Genomic DNA, 18394 nt, shown 5'->3' with positions numbered 1-18394 from the left:
CTAGATCTAACAAAATTGGAAAGTAGACATTCAGATCTTTCCAATGATATCTGACACGCCTTAATCCGACTCCGCAACCAAAAGTTATGGAAGTTTTAAAAACGCGTTTTCGTATAAGGCAAATCGCAAACCAGCGCAACTCGATCAGTTGCGCGCGCCTTGCGCGCGCGACACATTGAGACGCACGCGGCACCCAGCGTGACTTAAAGAGTTGAGTGCGCCACCTGACGGTGCGGCTCTGAAACCCTAAAACGAGATCCCTACGCCTATAAGTAGGGGTCTTCGTTCAGCATTACGAGGACCGAAAAATTCAGAATTAAAACCCTAGTATTCTCATAACCCTAATCTCTCAACTTTTCTTACTATCATACTACTTTTTCTTCTCTCATCCCAAATAATTTCCAACCCTAATTGAATCCATTGAAGTCCTTGGAGGTACAAAGAAGAAAGAAAGTCCATAAACACATTAAACGAAGATTTAACATAATAGAAGAATGGTTAGTTTCCTGAGCATCACTTAGATAAATCACTTTTCTCTTATTGTTTAAATAACTTTAATTGATTAATTAGTGTTGTTTGATCACTTTAAACAAACTTTTAATTAATTAATTCACATAATACTCTTTTGTTAATCAAGAATAGAATTTGATAATTAATTGTTGTTTTATCACTTAAGACAAGGCGAATATTGTTTATTTTGTTCTTTTCACGAATATTGATTAAACAAAGAATAACGACTTTTGCAATGTAATTCCTACTTCATTAATGCTTGTAAATAAAATTAACTAACTTAGTCTTTAGGTATCACGTTGCATATATTGTTTGGTAATGAAATTGTAAAAAGGGAAGATCTAGTAGAGGCCATACTAGGGCTAAGATAGCGATTCCCCTCTAAAGGGAACGTTATCTTGGTACCCTTGCTCCTGAACTCATTTCTTGTTTATGTGGACTAATTTGGGCATGGGTAAACTTGTGATTTGTGCTAATTATCCCTCGAAATCTACTTGGGAGAAAGGCATGAACGAGGTTTATGAGTTTTCCTTAAATTCATTGGCGACTCCTACTTGTTTCTTACAAAAAAGCGTGCTGAGAATATCATTTCTAATTCAAGGTCTCCCAAACATTCAGGAATTCAAATCCTAATACACCCTAACAATTTTAAAGTCCTAGGATTTTAAACGGTCATGGGAATCTAAGGAAGGACCCCCTACGATGGGATCACCCTCCTTACAGTGGCGACTCCACTTGGGACTTAGAGGTTACAAGATTAGTCCGTAGTTATGGTTCAAAAACTAGGTTGCCTATGGATTGTAACGAGAACTAACTTGGATAATCTCTAGTTAGAGAGCGAGACTCGAACGCATAATATCTTCCTTTTTCACAAAAGTAAAAATCAAACAAGCAACACTGCATCATGCATAATCATAGCACAGTTTAACCATTGGGGATTGGCTCATTGACTAGGGGTTGCCAACACTAGGATTCTATCCCAAAATCAATAACAACCATCCCACCCATATCGCCAACAAAATGTTGGGAGAGCTATGTCATGGGTCAACACGTTGAGTGATTGTTTCGTGCATCGTCCCTTAAGATATGGTACCTTTGGACACCCAAGCCTTGACCTTAGAATGACATTGTATGCTTTGACGGTTCCTTTTATGTGCTTATGTGACTGCATGAATATGTGCTTCGTGTCTAATCTAACTATTTCCAACTTGTTACCTAGAGATATAATTAAAAAATATTTGCAAAAATTATGGTTCGACAAAAATAAAAATCGTTCGTGTTGCGTTTTCACAAAAAAAATAAATAAATTGTCGAACCTACCAGGTGGCACGCGCAACTGTCAAAGTTGTGCGCGCCTTTCTAGCGCAAGTTCAGAAGTTGCGCGCGGCACCTCTGCGCAACACTGTGTCTTGCGCGCGCCCACTATTCAACGTTGACTTTGACTCGTTACGAGCAATGTCATACGGAGAGAACGATACCACCGCTTCAAGGTTAACATTAAGTAGGTGCTAAAAATATATCTTTGGCTAACAACGTTGTCTAACTTTTACTACGATCATTTTTTTCGTTTTTTGAAAAATCCAAGAACATGTTTTTTTATCGTTCATTTTGCGTTTTCACAAAAAAAAAATGTTTTTATCGTTCTTTTTGCGTTTTCGCAAAAAAAAGTTTTTTATCGTTCTTTTTGCGTTTTTGCCAAAAAAAAAAAACGCATGTGGTAGATGCACTTTCCACCTTAGCGCAATACGGAAAATTACGCGCGATACTATTTTTGATTATAATGATTCGTTTATGTACTTTATAATCAAACTAATGACATTACTTCTTATGAGTTCATCATTAGAAGTTCGCATCTCTTAAATAAGACTTCATCAATATGTTTATTCTTAAATGTGCCTATTTCGTGTTCATCATTTTTTAATTGTAATTGGTAAACCTTGATTTAAGAGTATAATTTATTTACCTCTTCTATGGTTTAAAAAGAGAAAATCCCGAGAACTTTACTTGGGATGATTGCCTCACACAAAAAAAAGAGAGAAATAGAACAAAAAAAAAAAAGAAATGTCGTTCTTAAACAAATATATATATATATATATATATATATATATATATATATATATATATATATATATATATATATATATATATATATATATATATATATATATATATATATATATATATATATATATATGTAAAGAGAGTACGATACAAAAAAAATATTATTCTTAAAAAAAAAGAGAAGATAATGAATGATAAAACCAAGAAAATGACTTAATTATTTCTTTCACCCTCCTTACAGTGGCGACTCCACTTGGGACTTAGAGGTTACAAGATTAGTCCGTAGTTATGGTTCAAAAACTAGGTTGCCTATGGATTGTAACGAGAACTAACTTGGATAATCTCTAGTTAGAGAGCGAGACTCGAACGCATAATATCTTCCATTTTCACAAAAGTAAAAATCAAACAAGCAACACTGCATCATGCATAATCATAGCACAGTTTAACCATTGGGGATTGGCTCATTGACTAGGGGTTGCCAACACTAGGATTCTATCCCAAAATCAATAACAACCATCCCACCCATATCGCCAACAAAATGTTGGGAGAGCTATGTCATGGGTCAACATGTTGAGTGATTGTTTCGTGCATCGTCCCTTAAGATATGGTACCTTTGGACACCCAAGCCTTGACCTTAGAATGACATTGTATGCTTTGACGGTTCCTTTTATGTGCTTATGTGACTGCATGAATATGTGCTTCGTGTCTAATCTAACTATTTCCAACTTGTTACCTAGAGATATAATTAAAAAATATTTGCAAAAATTATGGTTCGACAAAAATAAAAATCGTTCGTGTTGCGTTTTCACAAAAAAAATAAATAAATTGTCGAACCTACCAGGTGGCACGCGCAACTGTCAAAGTTGTGCGCGCCTTTCTAGCGCAAGTTCAGAAGTTGCGCGCGGCACCTCTGCGCAACACTGTGTCTTGCGCGCGCCCACTATTCAACGTTGACTTTGACTCGTTACGAGCAATGTCATACGGAGAGAACGATACCACCGCTTCAAGGTTAACATTAAGTAGGTGCTAAAAATATATCTTTGGCTAACAACGTTGTCTAACTTTTACTACGATCATTTTTTCGTTTTTTGAAAAATCCAAGAACATGTTTTTTTATCGTTCATTTTGCGTTTTCACAAAAAAAAAATGTTTTTATCGTTCTTTTTGCGTTTTCGCAAAAAAAAGTTTTTTATCGTTCTTTTTGCGTTTTTGCCAAAAAAAAAAACGCATGTGGTAGATGCACTTTCCACCTTAGCGCAATACGGAAAATTACGCGCGATACTATTTTTGATTATAATGATTCGTTTATGTACTTTATAATCAAACTAATGACATTACTTCTTATGAGTTCATCATTAGAAGTTCGCATCTCTTAAATAAGACTTCATCAATATGTTTATTCTTAAATGTGCCTATTTCGTGTTCATCATTTTTTAATTGTAATTGGTCAACCTTGATTTAAGAGTATAATTTATTTACCTCTTCTATGGTTTAAAAAGAGAAAATCCCGAGAACTTTACTTGGGATGATTGCCTCACACAAAAAAAAGAGAGAAATAGAACAAAAAAAAAAAGAAATGTCGTTCTTAAACAAATATATATATATATATATATATATATATATATATATATATATATATATATATATATATGTAAAGAGAGTACGATACAAAAAAAATATTATTCTTAAAAAAAAAGAGAAGATAATGAATGATAAAACCAAGAAAATGACTTAATTATTTCTTTCACCCTCCTTACAGTGGCGACTCCACTTGGGACTTAGAGGTTACAAGATTAGTCCGTAGTTATGGTTCAAAAACTAGGTTGCCTATGGATTGTAACGAGAACTAACTTGGATAATCTCTAGTTAGAGAGCGAGACTCGAACGCATAATATCTTCCATTTTCACAAAAGTAAAAATCAAACAAGCAACACTGCATCATGCATAATCATAGCACAGTTTAACCATTGGGGATTGGCTCATTGACTAGGGGTTGCCAACACTAGGATTCTATCCCAAAATCAATAACAACCATCCCACCCATATCGCCAACAAAATGTTGGGAGAGCTATGTCACGGGTCAACACGTTGAGTGATTGATTCGTGCATCGTCCCTTAAGATATGGTACCTTTGGACACCCAAGCCTTGACCTTAGAATGACATTGTATGCTTTGACGGTTCCTTTTATGTCTGCATGAATATGTGCTTCGTGTCTAATCTAACTATTTCCAACTTGTTACCTAGAGATATAATTAAAAAATATTTGCAAAAATTATGGTTCGACAAAAATAAAAATCGTTCGTGTTGCGTTATCACAAAAAAAAAAAAAATTGTCGAACCTACCAGGTGGCACGCGCAACTGTCAAAGTTGTGCGCGCCTTTCTAGCGCAAGTTCAGAAGTTGCGCGCAGCACCTCTGCGCAACCTGAATTGCTAAACATCGCCCGCGAATCTCCACATAAAGCCCACAAAATTAGAGTGAATTGTCACTTTTGCCCTCAAAGTAAAAAACACAATTTCTTCTCTCAATTCTGTACTTCCACTTTCTCTCTCTAAAAAACTTTCCGAGCGATGTCGAGGCGGCCCGGCAAGGAAGTGGCGGCACAGGCGGCGGGTGGACAGCGGTTTTCCGGCGAGAAGGTATTTTTTATTAATTTTGTGTTTAAAAATTAAAAAAAAAAGGTCGGAGGCGGTGGCGGCGCCTAGGCCAGACGCCACCACCACGGCGGCGGCGTCTAGCCCAGACGCCACTACCACGGCGGCGGCGCCTAGGCCAGACGCCGTGACGGTGGCGGTGGCGTCTGGCCCAGGCGCCAGAACCACGGCACCGGCGTCTGGCCTAGGCGCCGCCGCCTTTTTATTTTTTTTTTTAATTTTTTTTTGGTTTTAAATTTGAAATTTAATTTTCGAAAATAATTATTTTTTTTTTGATTTTTTTTTAAATTTGTTTTTCTTTTTTTTTAATTTTAAATTTTATGTTTCTGATTTTTTTTTTATTTTGTTTTAAATTTTGTTGGTTTTTTTTAAAAAAATTTTATGTTCCTCTTTTTTTTTTTTTAATTTTTAATTTTATGTTCTTGTTTATTGTTCTTGTTTTTTTTTTTGAATTAGTTTTTTTACTTAAAAAAAATTTTATGTTCCCTTTTTTTTGTTATAAATTTTTTTTAAAATTTTGATGTTCTTCTTTTTTTAAGTTTTTATAATTTTATATTTTTCACTTTGTTTTTTCCAATTTGTTTTTTTTGGGTAATTTTTTTTTTTGCTTTGTTTTTTCCAATTTTTTATTTATTTATTTATTAGGTTATTAATTTTTTTATTTTTAGGTTGTTAATATTTTGTAATGTTTTTAATTTATTTTCCATCATATGTATATTGTTTTATTTATTTATTTTAATTACTTTTTTTATGTTTATATTACATGTTTATATTGCATATTACATGTTTTGTTATTTTGTGTTAGGCATCGTATTTTCGTTCTGGGGCTGGGAAGAGTATGGACATTATGAGAAGTACGATGAACTCAATGGAGAGCTCGGGGCCCAGACACGTTAGATCCCGTGGTATTTCGGCCTCGGCTCGTAGAGAACGGGTGCACTATTCTGAGGATGATGAAGATGATGATGGTGATGAGGAGGAGGAGGAGGAGGATGCAGATGAGGATGTGGACGATCAGAGTGGACCATATGATGATTACGGTCCATTCAGTCAGAGGCTTGATGATGTGTATGAGACGCGTAGGGTAGACGTGCGTAAGGGTAGAGATGGTAGATTTGTTAGTAGATCTGGCACATCATCTGCGTCCACTGTGTCTGCGGTTAGCAGAAAACGGTCGAGGGCCGTTAATGATTCTTGGGTGGTGAGGGGCGAGGTGGCTGGGGGACCTATAGACGGGAGTGTGATTCCTAGCTTTCTAGGACACATCGCTACCCGTATTTGGGAGGACCAAGAGCGGGCTTTGGATAGCGGCATTTTGAAATGCCAAACCCGGGAGAGGACTTGTAACTTCTTGTGTAGTTGGGCTGAGGCTTGGCCGGAGGAGAGCGAGATGGTCGGCCGATTGAGGGCCACTAGAGTGAGCCACCTTCCTGCCACCATGCATGAGAGGATTGACTCGACGCTGATCACGGCTTTCGTTGAGCGATGGCAGCCGGACACGAACTCTTTCCACCTTCCGTTCGGTGAGATGACGATCATGTTGCATGACGTCGAGGCCATCCTTGGGATTCCCGTAGAGGGAAACCGAGCATCTGTTGTCACAGATGCGGATCAGGCAGATTTATTGGCGGAGCTGTTGGCGGTGGATAGGGCTGCGCTGTACACAGCGGCACTTGGTGTGTGGGATCACGGCGGTGTTAAGATCGCAGCAGTTTTGCAGCGATGTTTGCACCCCACTTCACGTAGGACGCAGGACACACAGCTGGCTGCATATGTTTTTCTTCTTCTCGGGTGTACCTTGTTTCCGGATAAGAGCGGAAACAAGCTCAGGCCACGCGACATAGTTGACGCGTGTGAGCCCGACAGAGTAGGCCAGTTTTCTTGGGGGTCGGCTACATTAGCGTACATGTATCGCCAGTTAGGATTCTCGAGCCGGGCTGATGCGGCAGGTATCACTGGATGTATGACGTTGTTACAGACGTGGATATACGAGTATTTCCCGGCGTTTCGACCACACCGCGACCCGGTTCCTATTGGGGATGGCCAGCCACGTGCCTGTGCGTGGAGTCCGCGTGTCGAGAAGAAGTCCATTGACCGCCTGCGATCGATACGGTTATTGCTTGACAGGATGTCCCCATTAGAGGTAAAGTGTTTAAATTATTTCTACTTTTATAGTTTGATGTGTTTATTGTATGAATCTTACTAATTTTAAAAAATGTGCAGGTGAACTGGATGCCTTTCGGCCAGAACCCTAGTAATAGGGTACCCAGGACCCTCTACACGGGACTGATTCAGTATCGTGAGATCGTAGAGGCGTACATGCCGCAGCGCTGTCTTCGCCAGCTTGGATATGTCCAAGTTGTTCCTCCTCCACCAGCATGGCCCAGTAAGGCCGTCCGATCTGCGTCGTTGAAGGAGTACGTCGTCCAATGGCCGGCAAGCATGATTGGCACGTGGGAGCAGTTTCCGATGGTTGCCCGCATATGGATTGAGCAGTTGCAGCGGCCGCCAACTGGGGTGGCTGCCATGTGTGACCAGCACTACATGGAGTGGTACAACCGGCACTCGCACCCGAGGTTGATCAGAGACGTCCACCACGGCGACGACGCCGATGATGATGATGTGCCACCGCCCACTGCCGTGGATGCGGTACGTCTCATAAAACATTTGTAGTTGTGTTTTTTTTCATATAATACGTCTCATAATACGTCGTTATTGAATTTTATGTGTTTTGTTATGTGTAGTGGATGGGAAAGATGACGCAGTTGGGACACAGACTTTTTGAGGAGAGGGACAACATGACGACTGCAACAGGCAGAGCTGTTATTGATGAACTGGAACGGGCCCTTGAGCAGTGGCAGTGGGCGTCACAGAGAGATTATTGATATGTCGGCAGTGCATTTATAAAACATTTTCCTAGTTGTTTGTAAAAGTTAACATTATCTGTTCTTATAATTATTATTTTAAGTTCTTAGAATTTGACATTGTATTTTTAGTTTTTATAACTTTTATTTTAAGTTGTAATTAGTGGGCATACGAAAACTAAATACAGGTTCACATTTAAATGGGAAAACTAAATACGAAAATTAGAATCCGAAAATTAAATAAATGGGAAAAACATAGCAATAGCAATATTAGGTCACATAGAAAAGGCAACTAGATTGTTCCACTGCTGCACCCGGTCATGATATAACGCATCCCAGCCCTCTACGCTTGTTGTACGAATGGTGTACCACGTTGGTATAATCGGTGGGACCGGAAAATCGGGTGACAGGTCCAGTCGGATGAAATGTCTGTATGACGGCCCCAGAAATCCAATAGCAACCTCTCTTACCGGTCTGGTGACGGTCTCACGCGAACACCAAGGCAGAACCGTGGTACACGGATAGTAAGCTCGACCATGCAAACCAAGGCCGAAATGCATCACTGCACACTTGTAGATGTTTGCAACGGCGAAGAGATCAAGGGGCGCGTCGAACCAATGATTTTGACCGCAACGTCCTCCTCCCCACCGGATACGCTGCAGAGACCTATCCAAGTCCTGTCCGTACACGTGGCGATAAACAGCTCGGTTTGAGGCGATTTCACTGTACATCAACTGACGCACTAAACCGTAGTTGTCTTCACCCATCTGAAACACATCAGCCACAACCCGAAATCCACAGTTACCATCTGCAACCACATCATTCCACCCGTCCAGGAACGGCATCATGATGTTAGGGATCCTGTCTTTATATGGAAAATGTTCAATGTCCATTCTGCCTGTTGCACACATCAAAAAACACAATTAACAAGTTAGCAGAAAACTAAACAAACATCGAACGAAACTGCTCCAACTCCTCCTGTTCACGGTTGACTGTCTGTGGAACAGCATGCTCTCCGATAACGAGCGTCCGCCAGAATGGATGAACCTGATCAACATGTAACGACGCCCTATCTTGCGTAATTACGCGGTGAATGGTGCATGCACAAGGTAGTCCATGAGTCACCGATATAGCACATCCGCACCGAATAGCCACTTCATCACCCAACTCCCTCATCCTGGTGTGCTCGCTCAGAATCAACCCCAAGCAGTAGTGTGACACACGACCATGGAGAATCTTAAATATGAAATGGCTATACATCGTGCCATGTCGCCGTCTGGAGTCCTCGAGAGAGTTCTTGATGTCGTTCCTCTGAGTATCAATAGCCTTGTTTATTCTCTCGAACAGTGTATCCAGAGCAGAGGTGGAAGAATCAATCCAGTCCTTCAGAGCTCTATGAGCGCTCTCAACTCTACATGTAGTAGTGTTTCCAAAATGAAGAACTTGGTTTGTCCAATATTTGACAAACTTTTCCCTCTGAGGCACCCACTGCTGCATCACATAGTCTACGATTGCCGGGCACCATTGGTATGCATCCTTGAAGTTATCCAAGGCTCGGTCGTACTCTGCCTCCGTGGTAGCTTGCAGGATCTTCCGCCACTTACCATTTACCAATCTCTCTGCTGAATCTAAGTTCTTGTTGAAAAGGTTGTAGGCTTTGACTTTCACGCATTTGTTGATGTGCCATGTGCACAGTAAATGGCTCGACTCCGGAAACAGCTCCGCTATAGGGGCAAAGAGACCTCCCTCACAATCGCTGACGATGGCCGATGGCTGAACACTTGGGCCGATGTAATTTCTCAACTTCTCCAACACCCAACGGTAACTCGCAACCGTCTCATCCTTCATAACTGCATAACCAATCAAAAAGTTCTGGTTCGTTGGAGTCATCCCAACCATCTCAACCAGTGGAAACTTATACTTGTTTGTCTTGTACGTTGAATCGATCAGAATCACAGATGGCCAAGACGAAATCATATCAGCACAATCAGGATGCACAAGGAACAAATGAGTCACCTCCGATGTGTCTTCATCAGATTCAAACCAGTACAGGTAACCACGTGCTTGTGCCTGGTGTAGAAGCTGCTGTATAGGGTTCCTTCCCTCTGACCGTTCAAACCTCAATTTATGTCTGACGTTGTAGATGAGTTGCTACTACTAAACAAAAACCTGATCTAATTGCAACCTGTTTCGCCCAATCAACCGCTTGTTGAGCATCTTCGAACAGACCATCGTGTACAAAAATCCCACTATAATCATTTCCGTCTCCACCATAATCCTGCAACAATAACATATAAATATAATCACATAAGAGTAGATTAAATTAATACATTTGACACAACATTAGCACAAAAGCAAAAACAATAATAAATTATAAACAACAAACAAAGAAATAAACAAAAAGTATTCAAAAAAAAAAAAAACAAAACACAAAAATAAAAAACATAAACAAAACTTTAGATTAAATAAATAAAAATAAACCAAAAAAATAAAAACAAAAAAAAAACATAAAACGAAAAAAATTGTAAAAAAAATAATAAAAAATAAATAAATTAAAAACAAAAACAAATTAAAACAATTAAAAACAAAACAAAAAAAAAAACCAAAAAAAAAAGAAAAAAATTGTAACACAAAAAAAAAAAAATAAACAAATTTTAAATTAAATTAAAAAAAAAAAAAAAAAAAATAGTGGTGGCGCCTAGCCAGGACGCCGCCACCGTGGCGGTGGCGTCTAGCCAGGACGCCGCCACCGTGGCGGTGGCGCCTGGCCAGGACGCCGCCACCGTGGCGGCGGCGTCTTGGCCAAACGCCACGGCCACGGTGGCGGCGTCCTGGCCAGGCGCCAGAGCCACGGTGGCGGCGTCCTGGCTAGGCGCCACCACTACGGTCACGGCGTCCCGGCAGGACGCCAGCCGCCAATTCGTGGTTTTAGATGGCTTCGTACCTCCTTTTCCGGCGTCAACGGCGTCTCTCCGGTGCATCTACCCGACGTTGAGGGCTCTTCGGTTTCACTCGGCGATCCAGTCCTGCTCCACATTTTTTATGAGTGAAAAATTTTATTTTCGGTAAAAATTAAAACAAGGGCAATAATGTCAACATTTTTAAAAAATGTGGGCTTTATGTAGAAAAACGCGGGCGATGTTTGCGCGCGCCCACTGTTCAACGTTGACTTTGACTCGTTACGAGCAATGTCATACGGAGAGAACGATACCACCGCTTCAAGGTTAACGTTAAGTAGGTGCTAAAAATATCTCTTTGGCTAACAACGTTGTCTAACTTTTACTACGATCATTTTTTTCGTTTTTTGAAAAATCCAAGAACATGTTTTTTTATCGTTCATTTTGAGTTTTCACAAATAAAATGTTTTTATCGTTCTTTTTGCGTTTTCGCAAAAAAAAGTTTTTTATCGTTCTTTTTGCGTTTTTGCCAAAAAAAAAACCGCATGTGGTAGATGCACTTTCCACCTTAGCGCCATACGGAAAATTACGCGCGATACTATTTTTGATTATAATGATTCGTTTTTCGTACTTTATAATCAAACTAATGACATTACTTCTTATGAGGTTCATCATTAGAAGTTCGCATCTCTTAAATAAGACTTCATCAATATGTTTATTCTTAAATGTGCCTATTTCGTGTTCATCATTTTTTAATTGTAATTGGTCAACCTTGATTTAAGAGTATAATTTATTTACCTCTTCTATGGTTTAAAAAGAAAATCCCGAGAACTTTACTTGGGATGATTGCCTCACACAAAAAAAGAGAGAAACAGAACAAAAAAAAACAGAAATTTCGTTCTTAAACAAATATATATATATATATATATATATATATATATATATATATATATATATATATATATATAAAGAGAGTACGATACAAAAAAAATATTATTCTTAAAAAAAAAGAGAAGATAATGAATGATAAAACCAAGAAAATGATTTAATTATTTCTTGGATTTTACATTTGGAGGCCATCATTCTTTTTAAGCAAATAGTAAAATATTATCCTTTAAAGATGAGCAATATGAGAATTATAATTGAAAAAAATGATATACATCTCTATTGCAATCTAAGTGATCATCAAATACCATAGAATATTTGATCATTTAAGGAGTGTGTTCGAGTTGATTAATAATCCTAAAATTTGATGAGCATTTTGAATCCAACTTTTTTGTCTTTTTCTTCTACCTTTTTTGAAAACAATTCATTTAAAGTAAAATTCTTAGATGATTACCTTGTTAAAGTCAACACAAATCATGACATTCCATTACTGATTGTTCGTGAATTTTTCGACATTCTTTATCAACAAACTTGCTTAAAGTGAATTCTTATTACAGGATTAAAAAAAAAGAAGTAAAACAATCATTTTGACTTTAATTCATTGTTTGAATGCTTGGCAGAAAAGGTTTAAGTGAACGCGCTCAATTTCTCGTGACACACATTACTAGGTCATATTCCACATTCGCATACTAGTCTAATCATGGGTGACAAAGCAGCATTGGAGAAACTTAGAGAGGAACTCCAAAACCTAAAGGCCTTACGAGAAGAAGAAGCCCAAATGAATTCTCATAAAAAAGCAGAAAAGGCAAAAATAAAAGCAGAAAAAGAAAAAAAAAACATTCTGCAAGAAAAAGCAAGAACCGAAAGAGTAGAGGCCTTGGAGAAACTTGTCCTTCGTGCTAACTCAGGGAATAAGTACTTCAATTATGAGATTGCACCACAACCTAGTGGCAAGACTCTCCCAGAAAAGTTCTTGACTACGGATTTGCCAATCTTTAAGGTTAAAGACAATCCTAGGACTCACTTAATGAGCTTTATTGGAATTATGTCATTGAACGGGGTTGAGCCAAGCCTATATGCATGTACTTTTCCTCTTTCATTGGACCCAACTGCAAGATCATGGTTTTATATCCTCGATGCAAAACAAACTTCCACTTGAAGTGACGTTGTATTAGCGTTTTTAACCCAATATGGAGATAACATCGAGCTCACAACTACCTTGCGCGATCTCGAATTGCTTAAGCAAGGGGAAGAAGAAGGCTTCATTGACTTCTTTTCTAGGTGGAGACCAAAGGTTGCTCTTATTCCACAAAGACCTCCGGATCATGAACTTGTCCCAAAGTTCATAGACAATATGTCTCCACCATATAAGTGTCATTTACAATACCTTGGTTTAAACACATTTTAAAAAGTCTATACTGTGGGAATATTAATTGAAAGGGACTTGATAAATGAAACCATGAATCATATAGATGAACTTGATTTTTAGAGAGGATTTCACCTACGTCAGAAATGGACAAAGCTCAAAGACGCAATCTCAAGAAGTTGTCAACAATTCAAGATGTAACACCCCAGGTCTTGTTTTGTTTCTTTCCTTTGTTTTTTATGATAGACTAAGAGATTCATGTTGTCGAATCTACTTATTTTGTACTCTCGTTAATTAATGAATAAAAAATATATTTTCAAGTATGTATATCTTGTTCTCTTTTCAAAATCTTTATTGTTATTGACTTGAATTAAATAAAACGTATACATACAAACATGCAATATCAAAAGGCATACATACTCAAAACTTTAAGAATCCTGATGAGCTTTGGCTTACAAGATGTATTGAATGAAAAGAGGCCCATCTTAGGCCCACAAAGAAAGGATATGATGATTTCACCAACACAGGAGGCAAATTGAAACTCCATAAATATAATCTCATGTTCTTAACCTTAGAGAAAATCCATCTTTTTGGCAGCCCTTTTGAGCCTTGTCAATTGAGCCTTAGTTATTCAACCTACATTATTCCATACCTTGGGATGGGAATGGTGCAAAGATACAAATAGGAAATTGGGGGAACGAAACATAAGAGGGGGACACAAAGTTAGTCTAAACCCAAAAGGAAAGATGAAATGCAAAAGAAAAAAGAAAAATTGTTCTAAACCCAAAACAAAACTTGTCGAAAAAAAAAGAGAAAGAAAAATAGGAAAAAAGAGAGGACAAGGAAAAGGCACCTAATATAGGACGTTGCCACACAAAGCAAAAAGGTTTTAATTTAAGAAGCACCAAAAGTAAGGAATTTTGGGAGTATACTTGAGCCTATCCATTCTTCATAACCCCAAGCCTAGCCACGTTACGACCTTGGAAAGGCCCTCCTTGAGGTAGACCATAACCATATACCAAAATCATCATTCCATGAAAATATGATTATGATTACACTCGACCACACCTAAGTTTGATAAACAATCATTTTCAGACTATGGTGCTTATTTAATTGAAAGAACTTCACTTTCAATTATCAAAATATGACAATGATGACAAACACTAAAAAGTAGAACATAAACAAAATTAGATATGCAAAAGTTTGCTCACATTTTCATATCTTGTTGAAATAAGTTGCGAATTACATCTTACCTTCATCAATTTTGGATAAAAAAGTCACACTCAATTACGAGCTAGATATTTCTTTCCATTTTGGGTCCAGTTTAGAAAAAAAATATGATTATGATTTTTGCCTACTAGAAAAAGTTGCTTTTCAAAACAAACTATTGGACCCTTTTCAAACTTTAAATTTTATTTGAAAAAACATGTTTCTAATAAAAATAGTATTCAAAATTTCATTTCTGAATTTTTGTTTTCTCAAAATAATTTTTTTTCAGATTCTCAATAACCGTTTGGATAATACATGTATATACATAAATATTTCCAAAAGGAATGAATTAAGATTCGTCTTCTTCTTGACTCGAACTTGTTCTCGCTTATTAGCTAAGGGATGGTAAATAAACCACCTACAAGACCAAAATCAAAGATTGACAAGAACAAAGAAAATATATGATGTTCTAAATCAACTTTGAAGAATAAAATCACCACAATGAACTTTACAAACGTTTAGACATTAAGTAAGATTACTAAACCTTAAACACAATTGTTTTTGGTCTATAAACAAGCAAAAAACTAACTTGCTTTCTCGAAAATAACTTTAACTAAAATATGTAAGCCATATCACTGTCCTAAATATTTCAAAAACAAAAATAGGATATATTCACAGGTCCATCTCAATATCATATGAATGGCCTAAACAATAGCAAGTCATTAGAATTTACCCCTAATTGGGGGCTCCAAGACTTGCAAAATAGCAAGAATGCGCATAACCAGACACATGGGGGCTCCAATATCAAAAAAAAAAAACAAACAAAATGTGATATTCATGAAATTCGAGCTACTTTTGAGAATCGCCTAAACTACAAATGGTTTACGTAGATCTCGAGCCTTACAATTTTTAAATGAATCAAAATGATATAATAATCATGTTGTTCCTTTGAAAACTAAGTTTGCAACTGAACTTGGCCATTAAACAGGTTACATACTTGAGCCATTTTCAAGTTCAATTTCAAAAACTAATCTTAGTGCATAATTGTTGTTTCAATACTTCAATTTACTCTAGAGATTAGAGAGTATGACTAGTATAAGGCAAAAGAAACAAAATCATACTTGCTCATACGAAAGTTTAGTACTCAATCATTTATCATGAAAATTGTATCAAGACACATTATTAATATAAAACAAACAATTTCATGAGTTAGAATGTAAACAAAGACTCCTAAATTCTAAATTAAGGAGTCTTCATTTCAAATTATTCTCCATTGTTGCACACATTGGAATTTCGCAAGGAGGATAACATGTACTTTTTTTTTTATCTTCAAAACAGTACAAAATTTGAACTCAAAAGAAAGAAGTCAAAAGTAGCAAGAATAGGCAAAAAAAATTTTAAAAAACATTTCATTTTTCCTCTTACTTGTTCTATTGAATGACCAATATTACTAGACTTAGCAAATGTCTTTGTTAAAAACAAGAATGGTCAAAAAAACGATTTAACCACACTAGTTTAATCGTTTCCAAGATCCTAGTTGTTATCATAATAAGACGAAACACGGGATTTCTAGACCCATTTCAAGCAACATGAAAGGGTCTAATTATTAAAAACAAACAAGTCATCAAAGTCACCCAACATTGGGGGCCACAATATTTGATAACATAAAATGGGGGCTCAAAAGCCCGAAGTATAGCCAAACTACTCTAGTTCGATGATGTCTTCAAGAATTTCCTAAACCAACTAGTTTTGTGCAAATCTTGAGATCACAGTTTTATAAGTGAATAATATTAACCAACGGTTATTTTTATCATTGATAAAACCAATTTTGCAACTTACGCATGAAAAAAAATATAATAATAAACATGAGTCGCAAGAACAAATTCATGCTATTATAAAAGTTCAAAATTTCATTGATAATTCTAATGCATAATTGTTGTTCTAAACACTTTAATTTACATTAAAATTAACGAGTATAGTCTATGCGAGCAATAAAGTTCAAGTACAAAGTCAAAATTAGAACAAAAAAAATATATACGCTTGGCATGCTCATATATGATCAATACTTTGTCACTTTACATGAAATTTGTTGCAATATATTTCTTAAACATGTCACAACGACAAACAAACAGATTCATGGAAAAATTCGAATCAAGAACCCCCCAAATTCAAAATTTGGGGTTTAACGATTCGAAAATTGCCCAAATTCAGCCAAGAATGAACGAATTATTGCAAATATTAATAAGGGACGAGATCTACTTCCTTTAGCTTTGAAAAATAAGAAAATTCGAGGTCTTTAGAGAGAGAAAGAAGCGATAATAGTGAAGGAAGGAGAGAAAAAGAGAAATGAAAAATCGCGCTCTGCAATTCTCTTTTTGCTGAATTAAATGTCGCGCGCAACTGAATTAGTTGTGCGTGACAGACCAACACAACTCAGTAAGATGCGCGCGCCTGGCCAGCGCGACCTACTGAGTTGCGCGCGGATATTAGTCACTAAAATGACCGGTATCCAGATTTTGATCCGTTTGATCATTTTTCAACGGTTTTTGCTCGTTATTAGATGTAATGGAATGCAAATTATCAAAATATTTTAATTTGCTTTTCATTTTGTAGTTTGTTTTCTACTTTGTTAGTTTTTTGCATCATCTTGCATGCACACCGTGCTTTGTGCCTTCCCTAAGCATACGTTTTGAACGTTTTTCGTAAGAGTGCCTTAAGATGTTCCGTGGTGGTGCTTTACGTAAAAGCACCCATAGGCAGGTTTGTCATTTTACTATACTGACGTTACAAATGTCCGGGTTTTCTTCTTTTTTCACGTCCGAAGCAAAAAGGAAGGCGTTTTCATGTAGTGTAAAAATGCAAATGGCGTATCATACAACGCAAAATTGTACGGCGTAGGTGTTGCGAAAATTTCACTTTAGCGCAAGCTTTGCGAGATCTACCTCTCGAAACTAAAAGGTAGAGAATTACTGTAGGTGTTAGCTCACGAGTCGACAGGAGCGCCGAATCATCTGGAACAGGCACTTTTTGAAAGGAAGCGACAAGACGATGTATAATACAGTTTGGGTGTTTGACCACCCCCTGTATAAAGAAGCGACAAGACAATGTCGCACCTATGTAGTCACGTGCTCCCAGTCCTAACACACGTGTACTCATCTTGTGGACAAAACTGACGAGACAGTTGCTGACTTCCTTCCCTCTCACTGGATTTGGATAAATGGCTTCAGTCCTGAGACATGTATTTCTATCTTGTGGACATCCGGCTCGAATACCAAACCCGGCTTCGAATACCGGACCATTTCGGCTCGAATACCGAAAACCCCTTTTCATCTTTTTTACTTTGTTAAAGTCAGGCTAAAGTTTCAATGACATATCGAGGGACTTTAGACCAACGATGACACTATTGAGAGGAAATCATCCCCTTTTATCCTTTTAAAACCGATCTCTTCTCATGACTTGACATCACCTAGAACACCTTTACTTGTAAAAGAGTTATACAATTGCAAAGGATCAATCTAGATTCTTTAGCGCGTTAAGACTAGGAAAAAAAATTTCTTGCCTTAATAGCTACTTGTTTCAAACACTTAGCGAACCAAGGATTGTTTCGACATCCTTAAACATTTCTGAAAGATTCTCTATTCTATGAGAACTTTACGGAATGAGTATCGGATTTATTTCCTTGACTACTTTTATCATTGTCTATTCTAGACTCGATAAAAGTAGGGGCTAACTGTAGACACCAACTTTTGGCCTCTTGTCCTGAAAGGAAGTGCGATGATGTTAAAAAAATCCGTTCTTCATGTTAGATCAAAGTTGAAGTGTTTATGGACTACAAAAAGCATTATGAAGTAAGTTAAAACCCATATTTCAGACCAAGTTATCTTAGAGCCTTTTCCTATTACTAATTAGGCCTAAAACGTGTTCGTACATGTTTAAACTTGATTAAT

At 37.4% G+C, this 18394-nt stretch overlaps 1 protein-coding gene across 1 annotated transcript; it reads left to right on the top strand.

Moving 5' to 3' along the window:
* The first annotated feature begins 5111 nt into the window (after window positions 1–5111).
* LOC110693806 (protein MAIN-LIKE 1-like) lies at window positions 5112–8212 on the top strand. The gene is made up of 4 exons (XM_021870954.1): window positions 5112–5211; window positions 6032–7369; window positions 7450–7875; window positions 7971–8212. The coding sequence occupies exons 1-4, from the start codon at window positions 5143–5145 to the stop codon at window positions 8109–8111; spliced, it is 1974 nt and encodes a 657-aa protein (XP_021726646.1). The 5' UTR covers window positions 5112–5142; the 3' UTR covers window positions 8112–8212.
* Window positions 8213–18394: the final 10182 nt, after the last annotated feature.

Source organism: Chenopodium quinoa, unplaced genomic scaffold (genome assembly GCF_001683475.1).
Source record: "Chenopodium quinoa cultivar QQ74 unplaced genomic scaffold, ASM168347v1, whole genome shotgun sequence".
In the NCBI taxonomy this organism is placed as follows: Eukaryota; Viridiplantae; Streptophyta; class Magnoliopsida; order Caryophyllales; family Amaranthaceae; genus Chenopodium; species Chenopodium quinoa.
This window is presented reverse-complemented; position numbering and strand designations above follow the sequence as displayed.

What these genes read in the sequence shown, in the direction of transcription:
- LOC110693806 (XM_021870954.1), top strand. Translation starts at nt 5,143, where the DNA reads ATGTCGAGGCGGCCCGGCAAGGAAGTGGCGGCACAGGCGGCGGGTGGA. An exon ending in AGCGGTTTTCCGGCGAGAAG is followed by an intron (nt 5,212 to 6,031) that starts GTATTTTTTATT and finishes ATTTTGTGTTAG; the next exon opens with GCATCGTATTTTCGTTCTGG. An exon ending in CGCCCACTGCCGTGGATGCG is followed by an intron (nt 7,876 to 7,970) that starts GTACGTCTCATA and finishes TGTTATGTGTAG; the next exon opens with TGGATGGGAAAGATGACGCA.